Here is a 26,419-nt window from a genome sequence, read left to right as displayed (position 1 = left end):
TGTCAGTGTGCACAAGGGTAAGTACATGTTAATCTAGCATTTGAAAGTGCCAACCTTGGCAATACTTCAAGTGTGTGTTTAGTCTTTCTTAGCCCTTGTTGAATAAAATCGGAACACCATGAAAGCACATTCGACAGCCACGCTAATGCCAAATGAACTCGTACTCACAGGGGCTTTCAAGCGTTACTCAAGCATGGTAAGTATTGCTATTTTCACAGGTTTTAAGATAACTGCTAGAGAAATACACAAACAGCAGGGATGAAAAAGGCTTAAGATAAAACCTTGGACCTGTTCCTAAACACATACTGCCTAGCACACTGCTTCTACTATAAGGGTACCATTTTGCTAGATTTATTTGCAAAACTGGATCTGACATTCTCAAACTAAGGTCATCTCCTCAGTTAACTATGTTCCTATAATGTAGGTCTCCAGGATCAGCAAGTTTTTAAATCTAAAGAGAGGAGTCTCTGATATGCTGACCTCAGTGGTGAAGACTCTGCCCAGCTTATGGGTAAGAAGACTATATATTTAGTCAGCACGGTAACCCCAAGCTACTTGTTACAGTGTTCTTCTACAATGGCTGCAGCTGGTTGTCTCCGAAGAACTAACATATCTTCCAGAAGTTGCTGGTTCTATACCCCCGCTTTCTTTTCTCTTTTGAACCCCAACTACTAAGAAACAGCAGCAGACAGACTAGTCACTAACACTGCAACAGGAGCGAAAGCCTGAGACAGCTTTGGTTAGGAACCAGTTTGGTTTCTAGCCAGTGGCACCTCTATCAGCCCAGCTCCTCCCCTGGTACTCCGTGGCTTCAGGCATTTACCACATCATTCACAAATACACACCAAGTTTTAACAGCCACTTTGCTCTTTCCTCTAGCGTCAACGAACTCTGCTGATGCCAGAAGTCTCAGTTTATTAAGAAAAAGGCATGCCTAAATACATAGCGGTTTTGATAGATCTAGAATAAACTGACCTCATGACTCTGCCAGTATATTGCTCTAGTGCAACATGACAGAGCACATTTAAATAATTGAGTAATTTTTTTGGTGTAAGTCTCAATTTTTTTGAAGTTACATTTTAATGGTGTAAGTTAATGCCTTTTTTTCCCCCAGTGATTTCCATGACCTTCCACTTTGGAAGGCTAAGCGGTCCTGAAAGGAATGATATTTCTGTTAATGAAAACAGCAGGATGCTTACTGAACATTAATTTCTAAAGCTATACAAGTGTCCACTCATGAACTATGTGCACTTCACATTCTAAGGAACATCCCAGTGCAAATGGCACATTTTTGTCTCTGGCACTGAAAACCCTTTTCCCTTGGAAATACAACGAAACTTGAAAATTCAATATTCATTCCTCTTCAGAAAGCCAACTAAGCAACCTGTTCAAAGGAACTCAGAAAGTTACCATTTGAGCATGTGAGTATTCTAGTTTTACTTTAATTGTTGAAATTAGAAGTGCATTATCTATTTAGGAATTAGTTAGAAAAACATTTATGGAAGACTAAAACAAAAACTGTATTTTTCTTTAGCTGTAACCACTACAGACATCAACCTAAAATTTCTGAAGGTGGATTTAAAGAACAGCTATTTGAGATTAACATTTCTCACAGAATAGTGAAACAGCACAACAAAACCCCTCAAATAAAAATAAAAAATAAATCAAATGTAAAAATCCCTCTCCCCTAAAACCAAACTGAGTTCCCAGCCTACATACAGAGGGAGGGGAAGTCCCTTTCTTGTATGGTCCATCAGACAGCGTGTGAAGCTGCCACTAAGGACACGATACTGACGTTTTGCTCAGCCAGGTAGAGAAATATGAACCTGCCCACCACGAGTATATATACCATCATGCCTCTGATGTGAGCATTCATCTTCCCTCCTTTCCTTTCACCTTCCTCCCCAATTAATCTATCCTGGAGCTGAGGTGGTTTTCTTGAAATTAGCGTTCTCCAGGAAAGAGTTTTAGTTTTGAAAAATTAATGGGTTTAGATAAATACTACTGGCCCTGCCGCCACCCCAAAACTCCTCATCTGATCTAGTCCTATTTCTTACAACAGTAAAAGAATAGATTTCCTGTGTTTTTTCCTGCCCACGCAACTATATTGCAAAGCTAGGTAACAACCATATGGGATTTACTGTTCCCTGAAATACCATGTAGTTGCATTACCTTTCATGGAAAACAAGAGTTAATAAGCCTAATCTGTACAACAAAAAGTCTCATTTCCCCAATATCTCTAACTCTTGATCTGGTCTACTTCCATCCCAGCCAATTTGGTTTTTTTCCACAGACTTTAACACTATTTTAACAGTAGTATTTTATCCTACATTTTACAGTACTGTGGTATGGAATGGTAAAGATCCAACAAGATATAAAGCAAATGGTTGTGATACAGCTGCTGTAAGAACATTATACAGTAAAAAGTTGAGATCTCAACCCACTACAAAAAAAAAAAAGGTCATTGCATAGACATTATTCAGTATTTGAGTAAGACTTTTTGGCAAAGCAGCAATTCAATTTTTCAGGTATTAAAGTCACTATATGAACAATAATTATGTTAAATTAGAGTAAGTTCTGAAAGGCAGTAGGTAACTAGCCAAGTTCAGCAGCTATAGCCTATTGATCTGTCTGTCAGCATTATTTTCTTGCGACTTGTCACGACCTCCCGTTCTACAAACACACTGGGCTCTGTAAGACAGAAAATCAGTTACTGACGTAAGAAATAATGAAGCCCTTACCGTGCTCCAGCACTTTCAGTGGAAACCAGAAGAGAATGATGGAATGGATCAGGGCATTGATGCAGTGACCCCAGAAAACCTGAGGGAAAAACAAACCAAGTCGTCAGTAAAGACCAAAACTCTTGACCTCTCTCTAATTCCTAACAAACACTTCATTGTATAGTTTAGAGTCAGACAATGTTTGTCCTGAAGTGAAATACCTAAACTTCTGCAGGATCTATTTCCTCTGACAACTTCTGCTCTGTCATAAGAAAACACCGGTCCAGTTGGATGGTTTTATTCTAACAACTTAAAATACAATAGGCAAGCAGGCTTGCAATTTAAGATCTTCATCAAAATACAGCAAGCAGATGGAGCCACCCTTCTCTAATTACCTCAAAGAATGATTTTAAAAGACTAAATCAATACCGTGAAATGTTCCATTTCTTTTAATGAGCAAATACTTTGTGCCCCACAATTTTTAACTTACAGATTAATGCCCTTTTGCACAAACTAGAGCTTTATGTACTCGACAACTTCCTCTTTAAACAAAGCAATTGTACAGCTTCCTTGATTCAGAAGTACATTTAGATGTGACTGTTATGGAATGAAGACAGAATTCCAAATGCTGGCATTTTCCAGTATTTAAATAGCAAAATGAAGTAAAATGTGTTCTTCAGAACTCAAAGTCCAAATAAACCAATTCAAATTTTACTTTCTGAAAGAACTATGGGAATAGAGCTATACTAATTGTGAAAAAGCCCCCTAGTAGAGGGCACAATGACGACTTGTATATTAAATAAAATCAAGACGATCTTATCTAGTTCCTATGAGAATAGTAAACTCACCATTTATCAGTAGTTGAGAATTGAAAAATCATATTCGGATACAAACCTTACTTTGAATCAAAGTTTGCAGATATTTCAGGACCAGTCTCAGTTGCAGCTGTATCAGAAAATCCTTATTTAAAAAAGGTCTTTTTTTTTAAATAAAAAAAAATAATCCCTTGAAAAGAACTGGGAAGCAGAACCACCTCAATCTCAGTAGCTAGCATGAAGCAACAGTGGGGAATAAGTTATTTTCTGATGAGAAGACCTGGAAATAAGAATGCTCATGGTTATTCTTAAAGAAACAGACTTTCCCTTACCCTTGTGTTGAACCCATCTGCATTTTGAGTAATTTTGTATAGCTGTGGAAATCTAAGCATGCTATCTTGAGTACACGATCGTTCAAAAATTCCCAGAGTAAAGGGTGGCAGCGCTGTGAAAATCTGAAAGGAAAGCAAACACAAAACTAATAGCAGCTTTTAATTAAAGTGGATCTCAGATAATATATCAGTATCTAGACCAAAGCAAAATTCCCCGCAGACTTCAATGAAGACTTATTACCAACTAGCATTACCAACATAATTTTCAAGTGTCCAAACAAGTCCAAACATGAATTTCAGCAACTTATAACTCTCAAATATTGACTTACGAACCATATAAGCATGAAAGAAAATTCTTACTATTGATCCATTAGCTAAAATACAAGTTAGGCATCAGTAGTTTCTGATGTACCAGCTAATCTAGTGAGGGTAAAACACATCAGACTGCAAAGGCAAGACGTACTTTTTCACAAAAGCCTTGTGGAAATGGTTTCAAATATAGCTGCAATTGTAGCCATAACTAAATATGTAATATGCTTAACCAAAGCTAACTTTACAGACAAAGCAAATGTGGAAATCACATTACAAAAAAAATCTACTGAAAAACAAAGGCCATTCTGTATTATGGTACTTCGGGGATTCTCCAGGCAGGCATGGACTGATAGGAACAAATTAACTGCAGTCTGTGTCTGTGCTATGGGCAGACACTGAGATGACCAAGCCTCGGAAGTTTTCCAGGAGAGGCAGCAGGACACTTTGCCAGAAGCAGAGTAAATGAGCCTCTGCTGAGTCCCACACTGCTGCTCTTAAAGTGTTTCCAGGATCTGAGGCAGCTCATTTAAAGCCAGCTTGGGTATCCAAGTTTCTTGCAGTCTGCAGTGCAGGCACAGAGTGAAAATAATACCAGTGTGCACATCTGAATACTAAACTTCATTCACTTCCTTTTACATTAACCACTTATATCAGAAAAATAATTTCTAATCCTATAGATATATTATTTTTAACCATTTGAGAAGAGTCCTTGAAGTTAAGAAGCAGCCTGAAGTCATAAACTGTTCCTAGCCTGTGTGCATGCGTGCAAAACTTGGGCTGTGGTTCCCACCAGCAGCGAGCTGGCAGTCAGGGAGTAGACAAAAAGTGACACAGAGGACTTGAGACTAGTGAGAATCAGTAATTACATCCCTAGATCCAGCTGGGAATGTGATGCTTTTGCTCATAAAGTGACAGACCAGCTTGTTAACATGGCAGCAGGCTGGGAGTGAGGAACTGAAACTAAGACCACTGGTCTACTATATTCCAAAAAAGGGCACAATATCTTACAGCTTTAAGGTATTTCCCCAGGTTTCCCATGTTTATTGGGGCACTGACATTCTTACTTGAAGTAAATCTTCTAGTGTTTTTGTTTATGAAGGTGAACCCCCAATGTGAACCAGTGCAAAAAGAAATTACAATGCTACTATTATTTCCTACATGTAACCCTTTAATGAGACTAATCATGAAACAAAACATTAATCTGCACAGAAGAGAATGACAGAGCTAACCCCTTCAAATTATCGAAGTCCCTAATACCTACCAGCTCTTGATTCTTCATAAGTCTGTGTAACCAGTTATAATTTTAGAAAATACTGACTTACAAAACAAGGGTTAATTTGATTCTAGAAGACGAGTTTCATCCATGAGCTTTATGTAGGGTAGGTAGATCCATCACATCAGGTTTAAAGATAATAGATGCAAATATCTAAACACGAATGACAGACTAAGTAATAGTCAGGAAATTAGGGTGAAGAGAAGCAAGGGAGTAGAAAATCCCTGAATAAGTATCTTCCATGAAGAATACGAAATCTTATGGAATATGAGGGTTTGTGCCATCATTTTTAAGATTAATGTGACAGAAGTTAAGTGTTTCCATTAATACTACTCAGTGATAGAGATAATTTGCTGGCTTTTTCTATATTACCATATATTTGGAATGAGTCTGCTTAAAGAAAAAAAAATAATGAAATTTCCTCCCTCCAAAGAGAAATGCAAAGGATTTTTCAACACTGACAAAGTGTCCTAGTGGCTTATAAATCCAGACACCAGGACACTCATCAGCAACATCACAAAGGTGACTTGAACCATAGACCTGTGCTGGTATTCAGACACCAGGACACTCATCAGCAACATTACAAAGGTGACTTGAAAATACCAGCACAGGTCTATGGTTGACTATGGAACTTGGTCCCAGAGATCCTCCAGACTTTAATCAATGTTACTGGCTAAATAATATTATTGATTAAAGTGATAAAGGCACACGGCACAGTGTGGCACTCTGCAGAGCATGGCAAGATTCAGAAATTACTCCTGGAATGACACATCCTGCTCTCGGGTCAACTGAAAAGTGCTGGCGACACGGCGATGCTACTTCCCATTCTGTACCTAATACAGCATGAGTCAACCCAAAGCACCTGCATGACACTTCTCTGAACATGTAACTGTTACAAGGTCTGAGAAAAAAAAAATAATCGAAACTCAAAGATGGAGACTGTGTCTATTTTGAACATGAACAGCCAGCAAAGTACAAAAGCCTGAAGATGTCTTCAAAGAGGAAATTAAATTAGATCTGAAAGCTGCAGTTTTATGGAGATTATATTAGGCCAAACGTGTATATTTTCAAGGCATTTTCCAAAATTTATTTTTGTGATAAAAACACCACCCAAAATGATTTTTTTATTCACCTCAGAGTGGATTCAAAATGGCTCTTACAAATGAACTCACCTTTAATGACATACATCCAAGACAGTTACCTGCGAGAAATGGGACACAGCAAAATAACATACAAATCCCAAGCACTATCAGGTCAAAACATGTAGCACTTACCACATTATACAGACCAATGCACCATCGCTCAAATAGGATCTGCCCAGAAAATCCATTAACAAAAGCAAACCAAAGCTGAAACAAACAAAGACAAGTTACAAGAAGCTTTAGATTACTGTGGCAGTACATGTTTCCATTCACAGTAGAGGAGAAGGATGTGGAACACAGACTACCATCTGGAGACAGCTGCTTGTCAAGCTAAAAATAATTATCAACAGTGCCAGGCAGTTATTCTCTTCCAAAGTCTTACATTTTAAATACTGCCAGAGTACTGCTTATTTAAAATAAAATAGTCAGGTGAAGGAGCAGTTTGATGTATTTCCATTATTACTCTAAAAAGAAAAAGTGGCCTCAAACTATTTCAAAATCCTTATTGCTGGCAAATTAACACACTTGAAGCCAGAAGCCAACCTCATTTCCATCATGGTCAGCAAAGACCAGAATTTTCAAGGTACATGTGTTTTGATGGATGTTCTGCTTGTCTTATGTGTCCTATTTTTACAGCCCCAGAATTAGTGATACTGACTTATCACTTACATAATTATATTACAGTTTTGTCTACATCATGTAAACGTTACTATTCAATAAATTACCAACTTAATAATTAAACATTGGAAGAGGTTGCCAAAAGAGGCCATGGAGTCTCTATCCTTTTACAAGTATACAACCCCCAAGTGGGCAAGCCCTGAGCAACCTGGTTCGAATTTAGTGCTCCCTCTACTTTAAGCAAGAGGTTGGACTAGACGGCTGCCAAGTTGCCTTACAGCTGACAAGGACTCTGTAACGCCACAATCCCAGAAGACTGCTGTAAGCAGCAGCGCAGCGGTAAACTCTTTTCAGCATTTCCTTGGACCCAGCTTCCTTGAACTTACTTCTTATCTTGCTTAATCAGTTTTTTTTTAAGCAAGAAATGCTTTACTGAGTTGGAACAAAGTTTCTTTCTCAGTCACCAGGCATTGAAAGAAGTACAGGAAAGAATACAAGAAAGAAGGGAAAGAATTATCTTTTCCCAAATAAATTTGAAACCAGAAGAAGAATCAGCAGTTTAAGGGCATCCTGAAACAGTTTGCATGTGAATCACTGCACTTAACAGATACGAAAGGATTTCTGTGAATTTGTTGACTGCAGTCCCTTTTAAAGCCCACAGTGCACCACAGCACTTCGTTCAAAGTTAATTCAACATTGTGTGTGGGAACACTCCCCCTCCCCACCGCCTTTCAACATGTTTTTGTCTCGCATTTACTTCACAAGTTCACATTGCATGGGATGTACTAGGTATTGCAGAGCAGTCAAGCAATGCCCATGCCTGTTCCCTTCTCACCACCTGCGAGCCCACGGCACTCGCTGCCGGGCACCTTTTCCGACACCATTCTGTCACTCACATGTAGCAGCACTCTTCTATTGGCATCATTTATTCTCTGGCTCACTTGCGCAATATTAGTGTCCTAGCAAAATACCTCAGCAATTAGCTAACTGTGTCTCATCCGGCCCAAAACGGATATAGAATAACTAGGAAAGAGGACAAGAGAAGATAATAAGACTGTGTCAAGACCTACAGCTGTCTTCACGGGTGCAATATCTAAACAGACTAGGACTCTTCAGCATGGGACAGAAATAATTTAGGGGAAGGTTAAAATATTTACAAGATTGACAAGAATAAGGAAAAGCTGTTCAAATCAGCACTGTGACAAGAAATTAGATTAGCAGGCTACACAAAGTGACTTTTCAGACACAACACGTGGGTGATCTATGGAAGTGCCTGCCAGACGATGCTGTGGATGCCAAAAGCAATCACGAAAAAAAAATATGGAAGAAAAGCTGGAGACCAGTTTGCCAGAGAACCACTGTCCACAGAAAACCAGAAACCAAGGTTAGCTGAACCTTTATTCTGACCCTCTAACAGCTGTTTGTCTGTTCTACCACCATTCTTGTTTAAAATTAATCATTCTAATGCACTTTCACTGTTCAGTGAGAACCAAGGACACTGATCTCAACTCACTTGCTTGTAGATATGCCTTGCACAGTAAGCCAGCTATTTAGAAGTATTTCCTACTTTAATTTTTTTTTTAAAAAAAAAAAAAACAACAACCTTTGGCTGCTCCTTCTAGCAGGGTCTGTCTATTGATTTCTACAGCATTCTAAAGTTTGTGCTTTTCCTTACTTGCTGCCCTTTTTGCAGCCTGTCCTTTATAAGTGCCCTTGTAAGCTTTCTTCAGGGCCAGCAGTTTCATTCCATCTCCTTTTAGTTGAAATGTATCAACCCAGTATAAACTGCAAAATATTTCTCCAGTTTCCTAAAAAAAATAAATTCCCCTTTCTTTCACATTGGCAATCATGCATTAATTTAAATTAAATAAGCATTTAAGTGTTCATCTCTCCAGCTCTTTCCAGAAAAAGGACAGAAGGAAGACATATTCTACATCCCAACTTTTTCCCATCACTGCTTCTGTATTAATACCTTGAATGATCACTGCTAAATCTTGCTCTAAGGACTCGATTAATGGCCCGAAGTAGCATACTGACTAGTATTACTCTCACACTTGGACTGTTTCAACCAGTTGTGTACCTCAGCTTTTCAAATGAAAGATATTGAAGATCTTGGGTACAAAGTCTGAGGTTCCAAAAAGAAACCACAATTAATTTTGGGCTGTTCGGTAAGGAACTTGAGGGTTTCTACTCCTTGGAAGCAACAGAGCTTTAAGGAAGCATACTCCCAGATATTTAGCGATGATAATCTAGACATTTATCATCTCCAGGCTTCTTGCAATTAATCATGGCAAAAAGCCATGAACGGGGGCAACAACCCTAGGAGACATAAACAGCTCACACGTCAGAAGCCTGTCTGCCTAACTGGCAACCTCAGCCTGTGCTCTGCTCAGTTTTCTAGATTCCACCGGGCAAAGCAAACTTCAACGGTTTGGTAGCAAATGTTGAGGTTCACGCTCTTTAAGAAACCATTGCTTTCTGAAACCATAGCCTCCCACAACTAGTCCTCCAGCAACAGGCATTTCTGATTTTCCAACAAGAGGGTAAAAGAAAGCAGCCAGAATTCTGTAGCTGGCCCACGGCTAGAAGAAAAGCCCCAAACCAGGCAAAGCTAACATCTTAGATTCCCATTTCCCAACAAAAATATTAGCAGTAATGAAATGAAGATGCAATCATGTAAAACTTGGAAAAAGCAAAGCTGTTAAGATGCATTACAAAGCAGCAGACAGTCAAAGTACAAGCGAAAAATACCCTCTCAACAACCCAATTCTTTCTACTCAAAGTTCCTACCATACCAAAATTGAGCGATGCAGAATTCATTAAAGCCCCTACTAAAACCACCTTAAGATTAGTCCATCAGTATAGGAGAATATTGAGACGGATGTGCCCGACTGTGGTAAACAGATATCTAGCTGTCACCACCTTTAGCCTTCCACAAGCATCTTTCAACACTGAAAGAATTTTCTACAGAAAAGTTTTCTCCTTACTTTAAGGCTGCTATGATTTAGGTGGACAAGAACTAACATTCAGAACGTTCAACGTTCTGCTATTTCAAAAGCCAAATTTGAACTATTTTCTTTTGGCAGGACCCATACAGGTGAAAATTAGAAGTAAGCACATTCCCAACTCTTACACAAGTCTCCACGCAGCATGGTCTCCAAACAGAGGGCAAAAGCTGTTACAGTTAGGATGCACTGAAAAACAATGGCTATGCCTGTCTTTTCCAGAGATTCACATTATCAAATGCCAATTGACAGAAGGAATGTCGTATACTTCCTCAATATCTTAATATCAAGAGTAAATCACTATACTCTGTGTAAAATATACACTTCTTCCGAATTTAACACAAGCCATAACTTGTTATGCATGGTTTAAAGACCAGCTGTTTGTAGAGAGAGTATGGTATTCTTTAAGGTCATCAAAGAAAAAAAAAAAAAACAACCAAAAAAACCCAACCAACCCTCCACCTCCACATTCCTGTTAACAAAATGTACTAAATATATTTGAAGTTGCAACAACCCATGCTTGACTCAGACTTGGGAAGCTGGTAGGAAAACTTGCCAAGTCTGCCTGTCTTGCCAAGCTCCAGGGGTTTGCGGGGCTCAACTCCAGTACTGCTATGAACAAATGGACCTGAAGTTATTAAACCACGCTTCTGGCTGGAAAAAAGAAATCTTTTCACTTTAACTATTACCTGGCTGCCAAAGAGCTGGAAAAGCTTATTTGTAACTCAGCTACAAAATATATATTTTTCTCCCAAGGAACAAGAGGTCCAATTTAAATGTAAAGAAATTCAGACCTAAGGCTGAAATCTGGGTTGGTACATTGCTGCACTTTATTATAGCAGATATTGCAAAGATCTGAAACCAGTAGATATTGTGCACAATGATAGTGGAACATACTGCAAACTGAAAACTATCCCGTTTCCTGCCTTGAAGTGTGGCTGCATTCTTTAAATAAGAAACCCCACTGCTGAAGCTCGATGCCAGCTGTGATGTGGGCACTTCGCCACCAGAGAAGGGGGAAAAAAGAAAAAAAATAAAATCAGACCGCTGCCTCCTTCCAGAGGTCAACAAAAGCCAACAGATGGTAATACTCAGTTAATATTGACTTGAGCTGCAGGCAAATTGAGGATCTTGAGGTAAAACAGTTTGGCACTGCTGTTTTGAGCCACACAGCTCATCCACCTGCTCTAGAGTATATTTTGAGAAAAAGATCAAGTATTATTTTCAAAAAATATTCCCACTTGAGCAAGTTGGAAGGCGATTTTAATTGCATTATTGCTTCATGCATAATTACAGCAAGAGTAATGCCTGAAATAGTAGGAACTAATTTATTTAAGTGCTCTAAGGCACTGGGATAGCAAATCATCTATTCTAAACGTGTATATTTATGATGTCTTGATAATAGACAGCTTAACGAGTACTAGAAATGTTTTCCCAATTCTGCTAAAGGGCACAGAAAGCTAATGTAGTCAGGGTATCAACAATTGCCACAGGCACCAATTATAGCCAGACTGGATGCCTTTACTATTCAGAAATGAGTTAAATTCTCAAAATATCCTCTCTTACCACACACATATTTTGCATGTTCTTACCAAACAGGCTCATTTACAGTTTGCCTAATAAAGCAAGTTTGTGTGTCTCCTCTGCAGTTCATTAATAATGTATCCTGATTAAAAACCTCTCGTTACAGATGTCTGCCCAAATGCACACAGCCTAAAATAATCCCTTCATTAGAGAATGTACAGCACCAATTTTATAATATAGGTAAAGAGCCTTATTAATACGATTTGACAGGGTAGGCATGGATGCCTGAGACTCACTTGGTTTGCCAAGGAATATTCCCTTGCTCCTTTTATACCCGACGGTTTATTAACTCTTTGCTGAAAACAGATCGATATTTTCCAACTGAAAAGCATTTGCTCTAGGCCTGTGCACCCCAAACAAGTGCCCATTTGAGCTTAAAAATCATCTCAAGTCTTCTCTGCCAGCGTTAATTATTTTTAAAGTTTTGTGCTGCTTTTGTCTCATTAAAAAAAATCCTATGCATTTACTGCAAAGTTTGGTCAGATATACAGATACCAAAGCAACCAATACAATAGAGACTTCCTGGCTTTAAACACTAATCAGATAAACCTGAACAGCTGTTTCTTCTATTGCTGACTACCAACAGACATTCAGCATGCTAAAGAGCACAGTTTTATCAGCTTCATCTTCCTCTGCTTACAGAACAGACATATGCAGAAAATTTGATTTCTTCCTTACGCATGTTCTTTCCATGCTCCTCTAACTGATCAATGGCCAACATCCTTCAAAGCACACGTAACCTCCAACAGGAGAGGCAAGCACAGAGCAGGACAGAAGGGAGAGGGGCATGAGGGGTAAGAGGAGCATCATCCCACCACTATATAAGCTAGCAAATGAGTTGAAATCCTCACAATAATTCCAAAGACTTGAAAATTAAATAAGAATTAGCAAACCTCTGGAGTTTTTTTTCTTCAGTGGTTACCATTAGATTACAATCATGTTTCTTGCCCCAGGAGTTTGGAACATTGTAGAAAGATGTGACATCTGCAGATGACTATGCAGTGTACATCAAAGGACCTAGCCATTAAGACATGAGAAGACTGCTTCTTCCAGCAACATTTGGTCCTGATATACTGATTAATGTGTTTAAAAAAAAAACCAAAAACTTAGCAGGCCATGCAAACTCCTTTTCTTCACAGTGGGGTGGTGTTTTTCTTTTTTTTTTGTGTTGAGTTACATGAACATCTAATCAGTATGCCATATTATGCATTTAATATTTACGTCACTGGTAAAATGAACATGCAGCCCATTAGAACAAATTTAAGACAGCTGTAATGAAGTTTTTTTTAATCTTACTAAACCATGTAGAGAAAGGGCAAGATACTTCTCCAGCTCTTATGGTGTGAGGTGTTCCAGGGACTTAACATTTTTCCAGCACGCTAATTGCTGCAGAAGCAAGCCTATGATAACATGATTAGAAATGGCCTGTGTTGCCAAAAAGGTACTTGCCAAAAGATGTGGTTAAACTTAGCAGTTCCTCGGAACGTTTCCCTTTTAAAATCAGAGCCAGCTCTATTCTGAATTTATTTTTCATCCTTCCTTACGTTTTCTGGAATATGAAGAAAGCTGAGACTGCTACACTAGGATTGTCTCAGCATGTATACATGTGACACCCTGAAGGTGACAGGACTTTCATACAGACTTTTTAAAAATCAAATGAAAAAACAACATGGCTCAGGACAGTTCAGTCAAGTCCCATCAGGATGCAGAGTTACAGCATGCCTGCATGGTCAAGGGGGTCCAAATCTCAGCCAAAACAAAACTATCAAGACTGATGACATTGGGAAGCGGCCCATCATTATACTACAAAGCCAGCAGAGGGTCCACTCTGGCTGGAAGTCAGGATGAGATGGCTGGAAGATGCCAGCTGAGAGGAAACAAGGTAGGAGCTTGCTGGCTACATCCTCCTCCCATCCCTGCTTGGGGAGCAAGGCAGGCTCAGCTGCTTGGTTGGCAAGCTGGAAACATCATGCCAGGCCACTGTCTGCTGCTGAGCAATGGCAACTCATGCTATGAGCTTCCAGTACCATCAGCTTTCTTTTATAAAACAAACACTATTCTTGATGCTCCTTTCTTTAGCAAAAAGAGTAAAGAAAGGTTTCCGTTAATGTGGAAGATGTTATGGAATGCTTATCCACACACAGCAGTGACTGCACTGCTGGAACGAATTCATTAATGTTAAGTATTTTTGGAGTTTGGGTTTTTTTGCCTCCCAGATTTGCCTAATCAACTTCTACTGTCCTTGAGTACTAGCACATCACTGTGGAACTGAGAATTGCAATACAACTATTAATAGTTTGGCATGTATTAATGCGAATTTATGGTATCTCCTCAGCATGTAATGACTCCAGACTGGTCTTGATATAACTTTCACAACTGTGTAATTGACCCCCATCTCGGATAAAAAGATAAGGACATGGTTTTAAATGTTCTGCTGGCTTTTCTAAAGTTAAGTGGTATCTTAAACCCAAAGCACTTCTATTACTTTGTCATTGGTTAGTTATTCTTAATTTGTTGTCTAGTGCCGAAATAAATGGATAAAAAAAGACATAAGTTTATTTATATTAACAGGTTTGGAAACACCAACAGCTTCAGGTAACTTATCCACCTGAAATTTTGCTAAGCACTTAGAAACCCATAACAAAAATTATATCAGAAAGCAAGAAAAGCAGTATTTGAAATAGAAGATTAGGGAACTGTGGAAAAAAAAAAAAAAGATGCTACTATTACTAACCCAGGTAAGGACAATGAAAGGGAAGGAAAGCACAGAAAGAGCTACGGAGAAGATCAACAGGCTAACAAGACTGGTATCGAATATACAAGTAGAAGGAACACCAACAAAACACAGCATTCCATGAGAGAAGCCTGATAATCCAGAGTCAAATGCAAGGCTAAACCCACCAAGGCTCTTCACAGCTGGGATGTGCACTAGGTCACACTGCAGCCTGAATAAAGCACATCACCACAGACCTGTAACAAAAATATTTCAATGCCTCTCACCAAAACAAGAACATACAGATACCAGAAGCTTTAACACAAATCTGGCCCTGGAAATTAGCACACAAAACGCAAAAAAAAGCCCCAACATAGTGTGCATTTGGAAAGGGGAGAGTGGAAGTATCAAAAAACAGTACCTAAACATCCACATCGTGACCCTGTACCCTTGTGGAGCTGTATCTCTGTGGGACACTGGTGGAATACACCTGGTCCCACTCAAACTGGAGCTGGCCCTACTGTAACACACATTTTTCGGTCACATACGTGGTATGTGCATGCCCTGAAGTGAATAACGAGCAGTCTGTTTCTCTTAAAACATAGCACCCCGTTTTCACACCCAGTTAATTGAAAGCAAACAAAACCCCAAACCCAGACTTCATTCATGCAGGACCCCAGGATGGCATCACAAGAACACAGGAACGTGTAGTAAAGATTTCCTTGAATCTAGAAGCACGAACCCTTTAGGGATAGAGGTTATAAAGATGGAGGAAGATAGAATTGAATTAAAAAGAGGACTGTAGAATGCTGTAGTTCATTAAGAAAATAGTACTACTTTTGCTTTTAGTTTGCTTCTTCCCATTGCATTGTAAACTTGGCGGTTTCCATCGAGTCTGTATGTAGTTTAATGAAGCAGAGTTCCCAATCCACATATAAATGCATTAACTTATACCTGCATACGGTACAAAGGGCACTAGGATAAAAAGTGATGAGGACATCAATATTCATTTAATGTAGCTAAAGTACAGTTGTGCATTCTTATTTCTTGGACGTGAATCTAGGCAATGTCTTACACTAAACAAAATATTTTAAGATTTCCAAGGACCAAATGCATTTCCCAGTACTGATCAAATAAAGCTGATTGTGATCAAGACCCTGATTGCCACCATTCAGCTCCTGTTTTACAGGACATTTCACTTCAATCCTTTCCCTTCTTACTTTTATTTGCAGAAGTCTTACGTTATACTTATAAACACAGGTTCACAGATTTTGCCTTTCTTGTCACCACATAAAGGAATCCTTCTGCAGAGCTGCTGAATTAAGTGTAATAGGAGCAGTTCTGTAGCAAGGTCATTTTAGGTCTGGAACCACAGTCCCCTCAGGATTCCCTGTCACGGCTACATGAACTGCCAGGTTCTCCTTGCAAGTCTGTTTCCTCCCCTTTCCTCCCTATGAAATAAAATTCAGTCTCTGTAAGCCCTTGCATTAAGCTACTTTTATCCAGAAAGTTTATATAAAGTTTCCCGACAGCTTGGAACCCAAGGAAAGTAACAAAATTAGCAACAGAAAAGCCAGATCGCTACAGAAACTGCAGCTCATCTTTTGTCATACTGACAAGAGTAAACCTTTACGGCAGTAATCCCAGGAGCAGCCCGTGTTTCTCATTACCACAGCTCTATTAGCATTGCAGCACAGAGACAATATTCTAGCCCAAAACTACCAGGACACACAACGAAATCTAAAAAGCTCCCTAGTACTTATCTTACATTTGTTCCATTTTTATTTATCAATACAAACGTTTTCTTGGTCAGTGGGACAATCTGAAAACAGACAGGACTTACCATTTTCTTTTTACACAGCTGCTTTTAAACATGCTACCCCATCCCTAAAAGCTTCAGGACTTGTTCACAAAAGGTCTCTCCCCTGCTCTCCTTGCCACTGCTCTCATGTGGAAAATACATGCAATATTGGTACTTTATGTCTAAATTCATTTCTTTACACGCTGGCAAAAGCTAAAAGACTTAGATCCTAAACATCTTCTGCCAAAATACGCAGCACATTGTAAGCACATGCAATCATTTCACTGGTAAATTATTTATTAATGTACTTCTCACTAAAGAAATAGTGTCTGAACTTCTTTCGAAAAGTGATTTCTTTCACTGCAATACATACAGAGAAACTCTTGGTGTGCCTTTAAAGCATTTACTGTAGCTTCTGACAGAGCTGTATATAAAGAAAAATCGAAGTAGCTAGGAAAAACACCTTAGACGAGAAAAACCTGGAAGTTCATACATAGGAGCAACGTATTCACATGACTCCTGAATTCACTCTAAGATTTCATTACATGGCTTTGGGAGGGCATTGTACACTCCTTCACTACACCAAGCAAGCAGCAGAGACCGCTTCTTTTTAAGAATGACTCTCCTAAAAAGTTTGGGTAGTAAAGGAGAGACTATGGCAGACTGACGATGTTTGCTACAAACTAGTTCTTAGTTTCACAGCGCTTTGCAAACAAGTTTTTAACCAGAGCGAGCTAACTCACACTATCACCTGCCTGCTGGGAAAACTCCTCATGACAAAAGACCAGCAAATTACCTCTGAACATGAGCTAGGGATATACCTCTGGTTTCTGTAGTTTTTACCAAGTTCCACAAACACGCAGTAAGATGGGTTTCACACAATGAAAACCTGAGATGGCACTTGAGCCAACACTCACCGGAATAAGGTCTAAAAATGAGGTTTGAGTTTAGGCAACTCTGAGAATGAAAATGTATTTGTCATTTTTTATGCAACATAGAAAAAAATTAAGAAAAACTAACCACGAGCTTACTTGAAAATTTGGCAAATACATATAAATTGTGAAAGCACTGTTTGTACAAGACGCCAAAGCTATTTCAGAGACAAAGTGAATTTATACCCTGAGTAGAATTTACAGAAACTACAGTAAAGGGCAGGAGAGTTGCTAGCTTTTAATACAGCAGGCAGCAGGAGGCAGGGAAATATGCACACAAGGCATCCATACTGTGATTCACCTGATTTACACAAACCAGCATGGCTCTAGCTGCTGTACAAGTCCCTTCTAGTCCTCCAACAGTAGTTGTGCTTCAGAACTAGACTCAGGTGCAGAAAAGCACCTAAAGAGTGCAAGAGGGGATAAATAGATGTTTTCTGTTTGCAAGCCAAATGAATTAAATTCAGAGATGCAAATTTACTCCCTCTTAATGAATTCTTGGGACAGTGAGCTCTTCAGAAGCAGAGGCTCCAAAAAGATGTTCTTCTCTACAGAAACCACATATTGTATGAAAATTCATTTAAGTCATAGTTATGTGTCGTCCGCCCCCCCCCCCCCCACTCATTGTATTCTCCCCTCATTGTAGATAGGAACAGTATACATCTCTAGAAAATTAGGTTTTTTTGATGCAGAATGTAGCAGTTTAACACCTGAGTTGAGACCCACCTTTTTTTTAAAAAAAAAAAAAAGGTAGGGGGGAAGAACCAGCACAGCACATTGTGTAAACAGAAGGCAACCAGGAAATAAGAAAAGTAGTCAGCTGTGTAAGGAGACTTCTGTTCAAGTCATGTGCATTACCCTTTCTTTTCTCCTTGGAAGCATGCAGCAGCCCTCGTAAGATCTTGGTTACTGAAGAAAGCACTCAGCTCTCTGAAGAAGCATATCAATTCCAGAAGAACTGCAGATTCTAACTTTGCTTAAGAGTATCAGGACAGTCGTACCCACTCAGGGCAATGGCTTATCCCACCTAGTTGGCATCTGCAACAGTGCAGGCATGCCAAGCCCTAGGGAAGGGTATGAACCACACAGTTTCCAGGTACTCACCCAGTACCTGCAAATATCCAGCCTTGTGCATTTTTTTTTTTTGAAGTCTCCTGTGCCTTGCTCATGTAGTAACCTGCAGGAGCTCCATTTCTCAGTACCTTTCCCATTTCCTTGTAAGCCCCTGTAAACATCCTGCAACAAAACACCTTTTGACAAGGAGTTTTAGGTAGGGTTCAAAACATTGCGCTCAAGCACAAGCCTTTATATGAGGCAGAAATCTAGTGCAGCAGTTGACAGGTTTATTTTTTAGCACCTGAGTAGCAACAGGACAAAATTATGAACAGGACAGCAGTGAATCAAGTTTGAGGGAATGCCTCTCCTCAAATTTCAACAAGTCAACCAGCTGGTTAATAAGCAATATTGAACATACTTTGGTAACAACAGATTTTTACCAACTCTACCTAGAGAATAGGGCTGGTGACCAATATGTGTGAAACAGAGTGGTACTTCAGGATCACCTACAGATGTTTTCAGGCTAGGATGGGGAAAAAATACTTGTTCTAAACAATACTGAGAAAAGGTAAGAGAAGCAGTCTTTTAATTTAGGCATCAGAAAGACGACTTCAGTGGCAAAAGCATGTAACCTACAAAATATCTGTCACTGCATATGGCTCACAGCTAGTCTGAAATCTGGCACCCTCACCCCAGGCAGTCCTTCAGACTACCTTGGCAGGCTTAGTACCCTCAAATATCATAGAATCATAGAATGGTTTAGGTTGGAAAGGACCCTGAAGACCATCAAGTTCCAACCCCCCCTGCCATGGGCAGGGACACCTCCCACCAGACCAGGTTGCCCAAAGCCACATCCAGCCTGGCCTTGAACACCTCCGGGGATGGGGCCTCAACAACCTCTCTGGGCAACCTGTTCCAGTGCCAAAAACTTAGAATAAAGTAAATATCCTCTTATCTTGCCCTATATCCATGACATGAGACCTCACTCATGCTATAAACACAGACCTTATTCTTTCCAGCACTTCAGAAGTTTAAAAAAAAAAAAACCACACAGTTGGGCTACTCAGACCGAGTACAAAGGGCCACAGGACACTCAGGCCACTGTTCCTCCAGGTGCTAACACTGACCAATGTGGACACAAGCCAGTCCACATCTACAAGCCTGATAGTCAGGTCTCTGGAAGAACTGAAAAACACAGCATAGCTACTGCTCCCTCAAAAGACACTGGAGACCCATCTGGAATTAAACAAAGCAAACAGCCATTATATTGCACGGGGCTCTCCCAGCCTTCCGTCACTCAGGAGCGCCTTCTCAGAAAGGAGTCATTTCATCTCCAAATAGGATATAACAACAGACAGTGACTTAATGTTTCATTTAAGACTGTCTTCCATACTGCAGCACAACAATCAACTCTTTAAAATGCAGGTTTTAAGTCTGCAGAACAAACTATCCAGACTATCATTTCAGTTCAAATCAGGCTTAGAGTGCTCACAAAACATTTGGAACCAATTTAAGTGGATTTACAATCACATCACAGTTAAACCACTGTAACTTCCTCATGTAGGCAAGCCCGTATGGCAAGCAAGGGAACATTTGTTTATAGTTTGGATGACTGTATGAGGAGAAAGAGGATGTCAGAAATAGCTTTCACTTCACTGCTTGGGGATTTCAGCACTGAAGGTTGAAAGGTGGGGGAAAAAGCTTATTATTTTGCTTGCACTACTCAAGTATTAGAAGAAACCTTAAACCACTTTACACTGGGATCTGTCTCAGTCGCTCAATTCTAACAACAGAGAACATACCACCACATAAAGCCACATCCAACCATTTCTGGGGAAATATGTCCAGAATTTACACATCTGACTTTCTACCCCTATTAATCTAGGCATTTTTCTGATATATTATTAAATATAATTAATGCTTTTAACACTGTCGTGGTTTGGGCTGGACTAGCCACTGAGGTAAAACAACACAAACACTAAGCTTTTCTTTTAATCTTGCCTAATTCCCAGAAACAGTATTCAATCCATTTTCACTGCCATAGTGTTAACTCTTCAGACAATTTTAAGACAACAAATAGTTACTTGCATCAGTCCTCTTGCCATTCAGAGGGTTTTTTTCCCCTGCCAGTGCTGAAAGTAACACACACAGGAAAAGCTCTAGCCTCAGAACTGCTGTATACGTGATACAGCCAATTTCTGGGCTACACTATGCTGGAATCCCTTGTAAGAGGCTGACTTGCAAAGGTTTGGTCCTCAGTGCCTTCAGTCCTTTCCCAGGGAGCTACTCTCTACCCTGTTTGTCTTATAGTATCAGGTTCTAGCATGAACCCATGTGCCTTTTGCTCAGGCACTAAAATGTCCTATTTGAAGACTACTGAATAGTTTCTTCTTGAAGGGAAGAGGATTTGACAAGTTAGGAAATATTTTCTAAAGTAAAAGCTACAACAGATGGATTTTAATCATCTCAGTTACCCCACAATCAACATGCCCTCTTTGGGGTCAAAATATTTTTCATGCTGCTGAAACAGAGCACAAGTTATTTCAACCTTCAGCTGAAATCACCGCCCTGCCCCCAGAACTACAGTGCAACCATTTCACATGTTTCCAGACTTCAAGCTCAGATACTGAGAAACAGACCACACGTGAGAAAAGAGGTTATTATATTCTATAAAATCTTTTACCTTCTGCCTAGCTTTAGATATGCAACTAGAGATTTAAGAAGTCAGGAGTTGCTAGGGCTACTGTTGGGTAGTTTTTCATATATCAGGGCACTTCTCTGAAAAAAAATAAAATGTCAGTTTATATGCATATTTTGAGTATTGGGAACTCTGAATTTCCTATGACTAAAAAAATGGAAAAAAAAAGCACCTGCATAGCAAATAAAGAGCATTCATTTTATACAGCAAGTTCACAGTATGACATACATATGCATATTATTGCATAGTATTGCATATTATAACTCACATTCATTCTTATGGAGAAATCTGCTGGTTAAATTGTACTTAAAACAAGATACTGTACTCAAAACTACTGTGCTAGTTTCCCCCAAATATTACCAGAAGAGGAAAAAGACTATTGGTCATTACAGGTTTTAATTGTACTCAGTGTCAAGGTCTCTTGGATAAGGTATAACATGCAGCTCAAGGAAAAGTTGTTTTGCTTTGTATGGAAATTTTAAAACCTTTCAAGGTTATTTCTAATTCAGCCCAATGCTTCTTCCCAACACAGCACTAGATTCAGAACGATAATCAACAACTGCAATGCCTTACAAAGATGAACCATATATCTTGAAGCAGACCCAGTGCTACAAAGTAATTTACACCTTGTCTACTTTAAAAAAAAACAAACACCACATACGTATGTCACAAAAGCATAATACAAGCTATTTCTCGTGGCTGAGAGCATTCCTACTTGCCCATAGCCATTACAAAGTTAATTCCCTTAGCTTGCTCTGCATGCATTGCCATCAGCTTGCCAAAATTACAGATATCACAGGCAAGTTATTTGATTCTTATTAGATTCCAGGGTTCCCAAAAGCCACAGAAGACAGCTGTGTAAAAGCAGAGCGAGTAGCTCATCTTCTCACTATTACATTTTTAGTAATTTCTCCCACACTTATACCAGCTTAAGGGAAAACAGAACCCTTGTCAAACTGATAACACTGATGAAATGGTAACATACTTGAGACTACAGTATAGTAATGACTAAGTTACTTACATTTCTGGAATTCTAAAAATAACCCGTTAACTACACACAGCTTAGTTGTTGGTATTTAAAGGCAAAACCAAACTTTGCTCATTAAGACCTTCACCTACAGAAGTAGTTAATTATCTTCCTCACGATTGAGAATTTTTTTTAATATTAAGCTTCTAAGAGTTACTAACATCCCTACCTTCCTGTCAGCATCAAAATACAAGAAACAGGGAACCAGCAAAGCGTCTTCACCTCTGAAAAGGTGTGTTTTTCCCATCCTGGCACCTGTACAGTATACAACTTCACCTGAGATAAAGCAACCAGCAAAGAGAAGGCATTTTCTCTCTACTAGAAAAATTAGAAGCAGAACATGGACCTCAGATGAGTACCTTGTGAGAACTTTAGGGGAAAAGTCAAAAAGACAATTGGAAAGCGTGAAGGGAAAAAAGGTTAAAACACTTCAAAAGGAAAAGGGCCTTGAGGTTGGCAATCATTGCTGAAGAGCGCACAGAAGTTTATGGCTTTTTTTTTTTTTGCCTTTTTTTTTTAAATAAAACTGACATATAAGCCTTCTGCAAAGAGTTCTACAGTTTAATAATTTAGCCCATGGATGATGCTTTATTAACGGCATGCATCAGAAGTTATCACCGGAAAACTGGATAGCAGCCCAGATGTTTAGTTTAAGACCGTTTTTATTTCCTACATTTTCAAAACATTGCATGGGGCTCTAGCTGCGTGACTCAGATGAACTTAATGAGAGTCATGCAGCTATGCCTGCGTATGCCGCTTTGAAAACAGAGAAGTACTGGTTTGGGTTCTTTTTTTCCTGAAGCTCTCCCTGGAGTGATTTAAAGCTGGTTTTTCCTCTCAGTCTTTTCTCTAAAGGTCTTCTACACTTCACATCACCAAGTCTGACACAGATAAATAGCTGAAAACTTTGGACACCTCATTTTTCAAAGACTCCAGCACTTAGAGCTTGTGTGGTACCATGAAATCAAACAGTACACAGCCAGGCAATTAAATTCAGCCAATTGTGCACATGTGCTCAATTTAACAGCAATAGGTTATTTCAAATCAGAAAAGTACTGTGGGTACTGAGCAGAGTGACAACTTGGTATCAACACATGTCATTTATTATTATAATTGATTACTACTTACTGTAAACCATTTTAATACCCACACATGATCAAACTTAATATAGGTTATTCAGGTTCAAATCAAAACTTCAGTATATACCTTGTATTACACACCATGTAAATCTCTACTGGAAAGCCACGTTGTAAATTGTAGATTAAGGAAAATGAAAACGATATATGATATGTATCATTTACAACCTATTTAAAAAATTTTGTTATATTTCTGTTGAATAAGCTGTAAGAATAATTTTACTGTATTCTCATCTTTTCAAATATTTTAAAATATAGATTTCCTTATTTCCTTTCATTTTCTTTAAGCAGGAGTGTTAATCTTTCTCTTTCTAAGCTTATGAATTGCCTCTTTAAACAAGAATTCCCCCTCCCAATCAACTCTAAGTTTACAACTTTGCCTTCAGGTCCAAACGGACCAAGCCTAAGAAAGAACCGGCACTTTGCTCTAACCTTTCAATTCTGCGGTGACATTGCAGCAGAAGACTTAAGGGGGACATAAAGATTGTTACTTCTCCATTTTCAGTGCTCATATTTTATAGAAATAAACGATACCAGACAGCACATAAATCCTTAACAACTTTATAACAAGTTCTGAGAGAAAGAGCAAGCAACACCAGCAAGATCACTTCAGGGAAGCCTATCTAGATCAGAAAAAGACAAATACAAAAGAAAGGATCACCTGTGGTAGGCCAGTAAGAATAACTTCAGAGAAAAATCAACTGCAGCACAAGGATGTCTTTCCTTCACATAGGGAAGATGGACATGCGTACATCAATACTACTGATGCATAAGCTACAGTTCTGAATTGTTTTCATCATCATGGCTTGTGTAGCCATGACCTCCTGGAAAACACGCTCCTGAAGTTTAGAGATCCTCCTGATTCTGACCAGGAGTAACGGGGTAGAGACTATCACAAATGAGACAGTGTGCTTGCCTTCCCACAGGGTTTAACCAGGATGACAGTTGCTTCTGAAGCTTCCTGCATTTCTTAAGACCCTTGGGCGGTAGAGAGACTCATTCTAACTAAAAATACACACAGCGCAACCTGTGTCACCCTGGTGACAATCTATCATCCTCCAAGCCTTCCCCAGCTGTCAGTTTTGAACAGTATTGGTTAAATGCTTTAGTGCACTGAAAGACGTTATGGAGCAAAGTCTTATATTCAGGCTAGAGGGATTGGTTTTAGGTAAACACTTAAAAATAGGGCAGAAAGACAGGCAGGCAGCTCTGAGACATATCATGTCACCAGTACACAGCAATTTGGGAAGAACTAGGGAGCTGCCTTGTCTTTCCCCCAAACAATATATATGGTATTTTCCTCCCAAATTCAGCATGCTCTCTCCTTCCTCACATGGCTATTGCACTTCTGGACAGAGTTTGAGCAATGCTGCAAGCAGCATCCTGCAGCTGTTCATTGTAACCTCAGTAATTTTTTTTGTTTTCTCTAGAATGCAGACAGGTCTTGACTGTCATATAAAGGAGTACTCTGCAAAATTTGGAATTCAAGGTTACAACTTTGGGGCTAGATTAGAGCTGGAAAAGAAGTTTCCACACATTACTGGTGGCCAATTACATCTCATGTTCCAAGCTACTGACCTGAGAAAGACAGTGATATCAGAAGCTAAGTTTAGTAATTTCTGATAAATTCCTGTCAAAACAACCTGTACACTCAGAGCTTTATCATTGCCAGCTGTATCCCAGTAAGAAAAAAGACAGACACCTATCTTGTATTTCAGAGGCAGCCATCCATCCAAAAGGAATCCCTGTAAGACTTCCCAAGAATATACTTTTAGTCCTGTGTGGATTCTGGGCCACATACACAGCAGCTCATGACCATGGCGTCAGAACAAATATATTTTCTTAACACACAGGGACAGCACTAGTGAGCTGAGTACATTCTGGGGCAAAGCAGACACCATTCAGGATTCCTTTAGGGAGCCACAGCACATATTGGGAGACTACCGTACAGTCACGTATGCCATAACCAGAGCACCACCAGTGTTGTACGCGGTGAATTTGCCAGGGTAAATGTGCAAGGGCTAAGTCCAAACTCAAAATCTCAGCTCCCTAGTCCAAACCAGGCACTTGGTCCCTAGTCATCCACACTACACAGGGTAGCTCAACAGCTTTTTTTTTTTTTTGAAAGAAGTATTTGTTCCCTTTACAGCAAAAGGCAGGTTATCACGTGGACAACTTGAAGTATTGCTCTTAACAGATAATATAGGAAAAAATCATGCCAAGTTCAGTTCCCTCCAACATGGACCCAGCAACACTGGCACCACACACCTCATCTCACCCCTCTCCATGCAGCACATACCTACCATCAGGCTAAAACCACTATGCTGACAGCAGTGACACAGGCATCAAGCCATTCCAGATATTTTTACTTTAAAAATACCCTGACAGTAATGTCAGACTTGCTAGATGCCTAGAATAGATGTGAGCACAGAACACCACAGTGTGGATATAGCGGGTCTCTCCTAAAGAGCACCTGCAAGTAATGTGACAAACCATGCTGCATCCTTTGCCTAGGAGCCAGGCATTGCTCTTTATGACAAAAACCTTTAAGAACAGAGATATAATCCAAGTCTAGGAGTAAATCATAGGTGTATCTTCAGTACACGCACCAGGAAGGGCCAAAGCACAATTAATGGCACCTGACAGAAACAGCATCAGCAATACAGCTACAGAACTACTACCCATGCAGGTAAAGATTCAACCTTCTTTTTTAAATTTGTTATTGCCTCAGAGCCATTTTAGTTTCAGGGCATCAGTCAGAGGATAACTCCAATAAAACATGAATTGTTTCAAAGAAACACTGATAGCAGAACCAAAAGATGTTCCATGCACAAAGTACATGACAGTCACATGGGATGAACATGCTTTACAAGAGCCACAGGAGTTAGCTCTTTGCTGTTTATGACGCTGCTCCTAAAAGTGGGAAGAGTGAGATAGAAATCAGACCACTCCAACCCCACTGCCGGCTTTTCTGGCTTGTGAGGGGTAAGAAATGATTGTTATTATAAAGCTGAAGTATGTCTGGAACTAACTGATGCCTAAAGCCACAGCTGACTGCTGTTGCCAGCATGTGCCCAACTAGAAGAGTAGGAAAGAAAGGAAAGGAAAAGATCGGGGTTTGAGCCCCCAAGCTGGCATCTAACTCTGCAAAGAGCACCAACCTGCACAGGAGCCAGAAATGCCACAATGATCCCTCCAGATTGAGGCAGCTAAAAGGTGGCAGCTTACTAAGCGGTACCTTTCCAAGCTAGAGTT

At 39.6% G+C, this 26,419-nt stretch overlaps 1 protein-coding gene across 1 annotated transcript in view; it reads right to left on the bottom strand.

Moving 5' to 3' along the window:
* Positions 1–26,419, bottom strand: part of ATP8A2 (ATPase, aminophospholipid transporter, class I, type 8A, member 2) — a 279,869-nt gene that overhangs the window by 105,592 nt on the left and 147,858 nt on the right. Inside the window, exons 22-24 of the mRNA XM_009890610.1 lie at positions 6,727–6,801; positions 3,868–3,990; positions 2,742–2,820 (exon numbers count right to left, since the gene is read on the bottom strand). Coding sequence (XP_009888912.1) covers positions 2,742–2,820; positions 3,868–3,990; positions 6,727–6,801 — 277 coding nt within the window. The remainder of the gene's footprint in view (positions 1–2,741; positions 2,821–3,867; positions 3,991–6,726; positions 6,802–26,419) is intronic.

The sequence above is a fragment of the Charadrius vociferus genome, unplaced genomic scaffold (assembly GCF_000708025.1).
Source record: "Charadrius vociferus isolate BGI_N301 unplaced genomic scaffold, ASM70802v2 scaffold278, whole genome shotgun sequence".
NCBI lineage: Eukaryota > Metazoa > Chordata > Aves > Charadriiformes > Charadriidae > Charadrius > Charadrius vociferus.
Note: the sequence above shows the minus strand (reverse complement) of the source record. Positions and strands in the feature narration are given on the sequence as shown.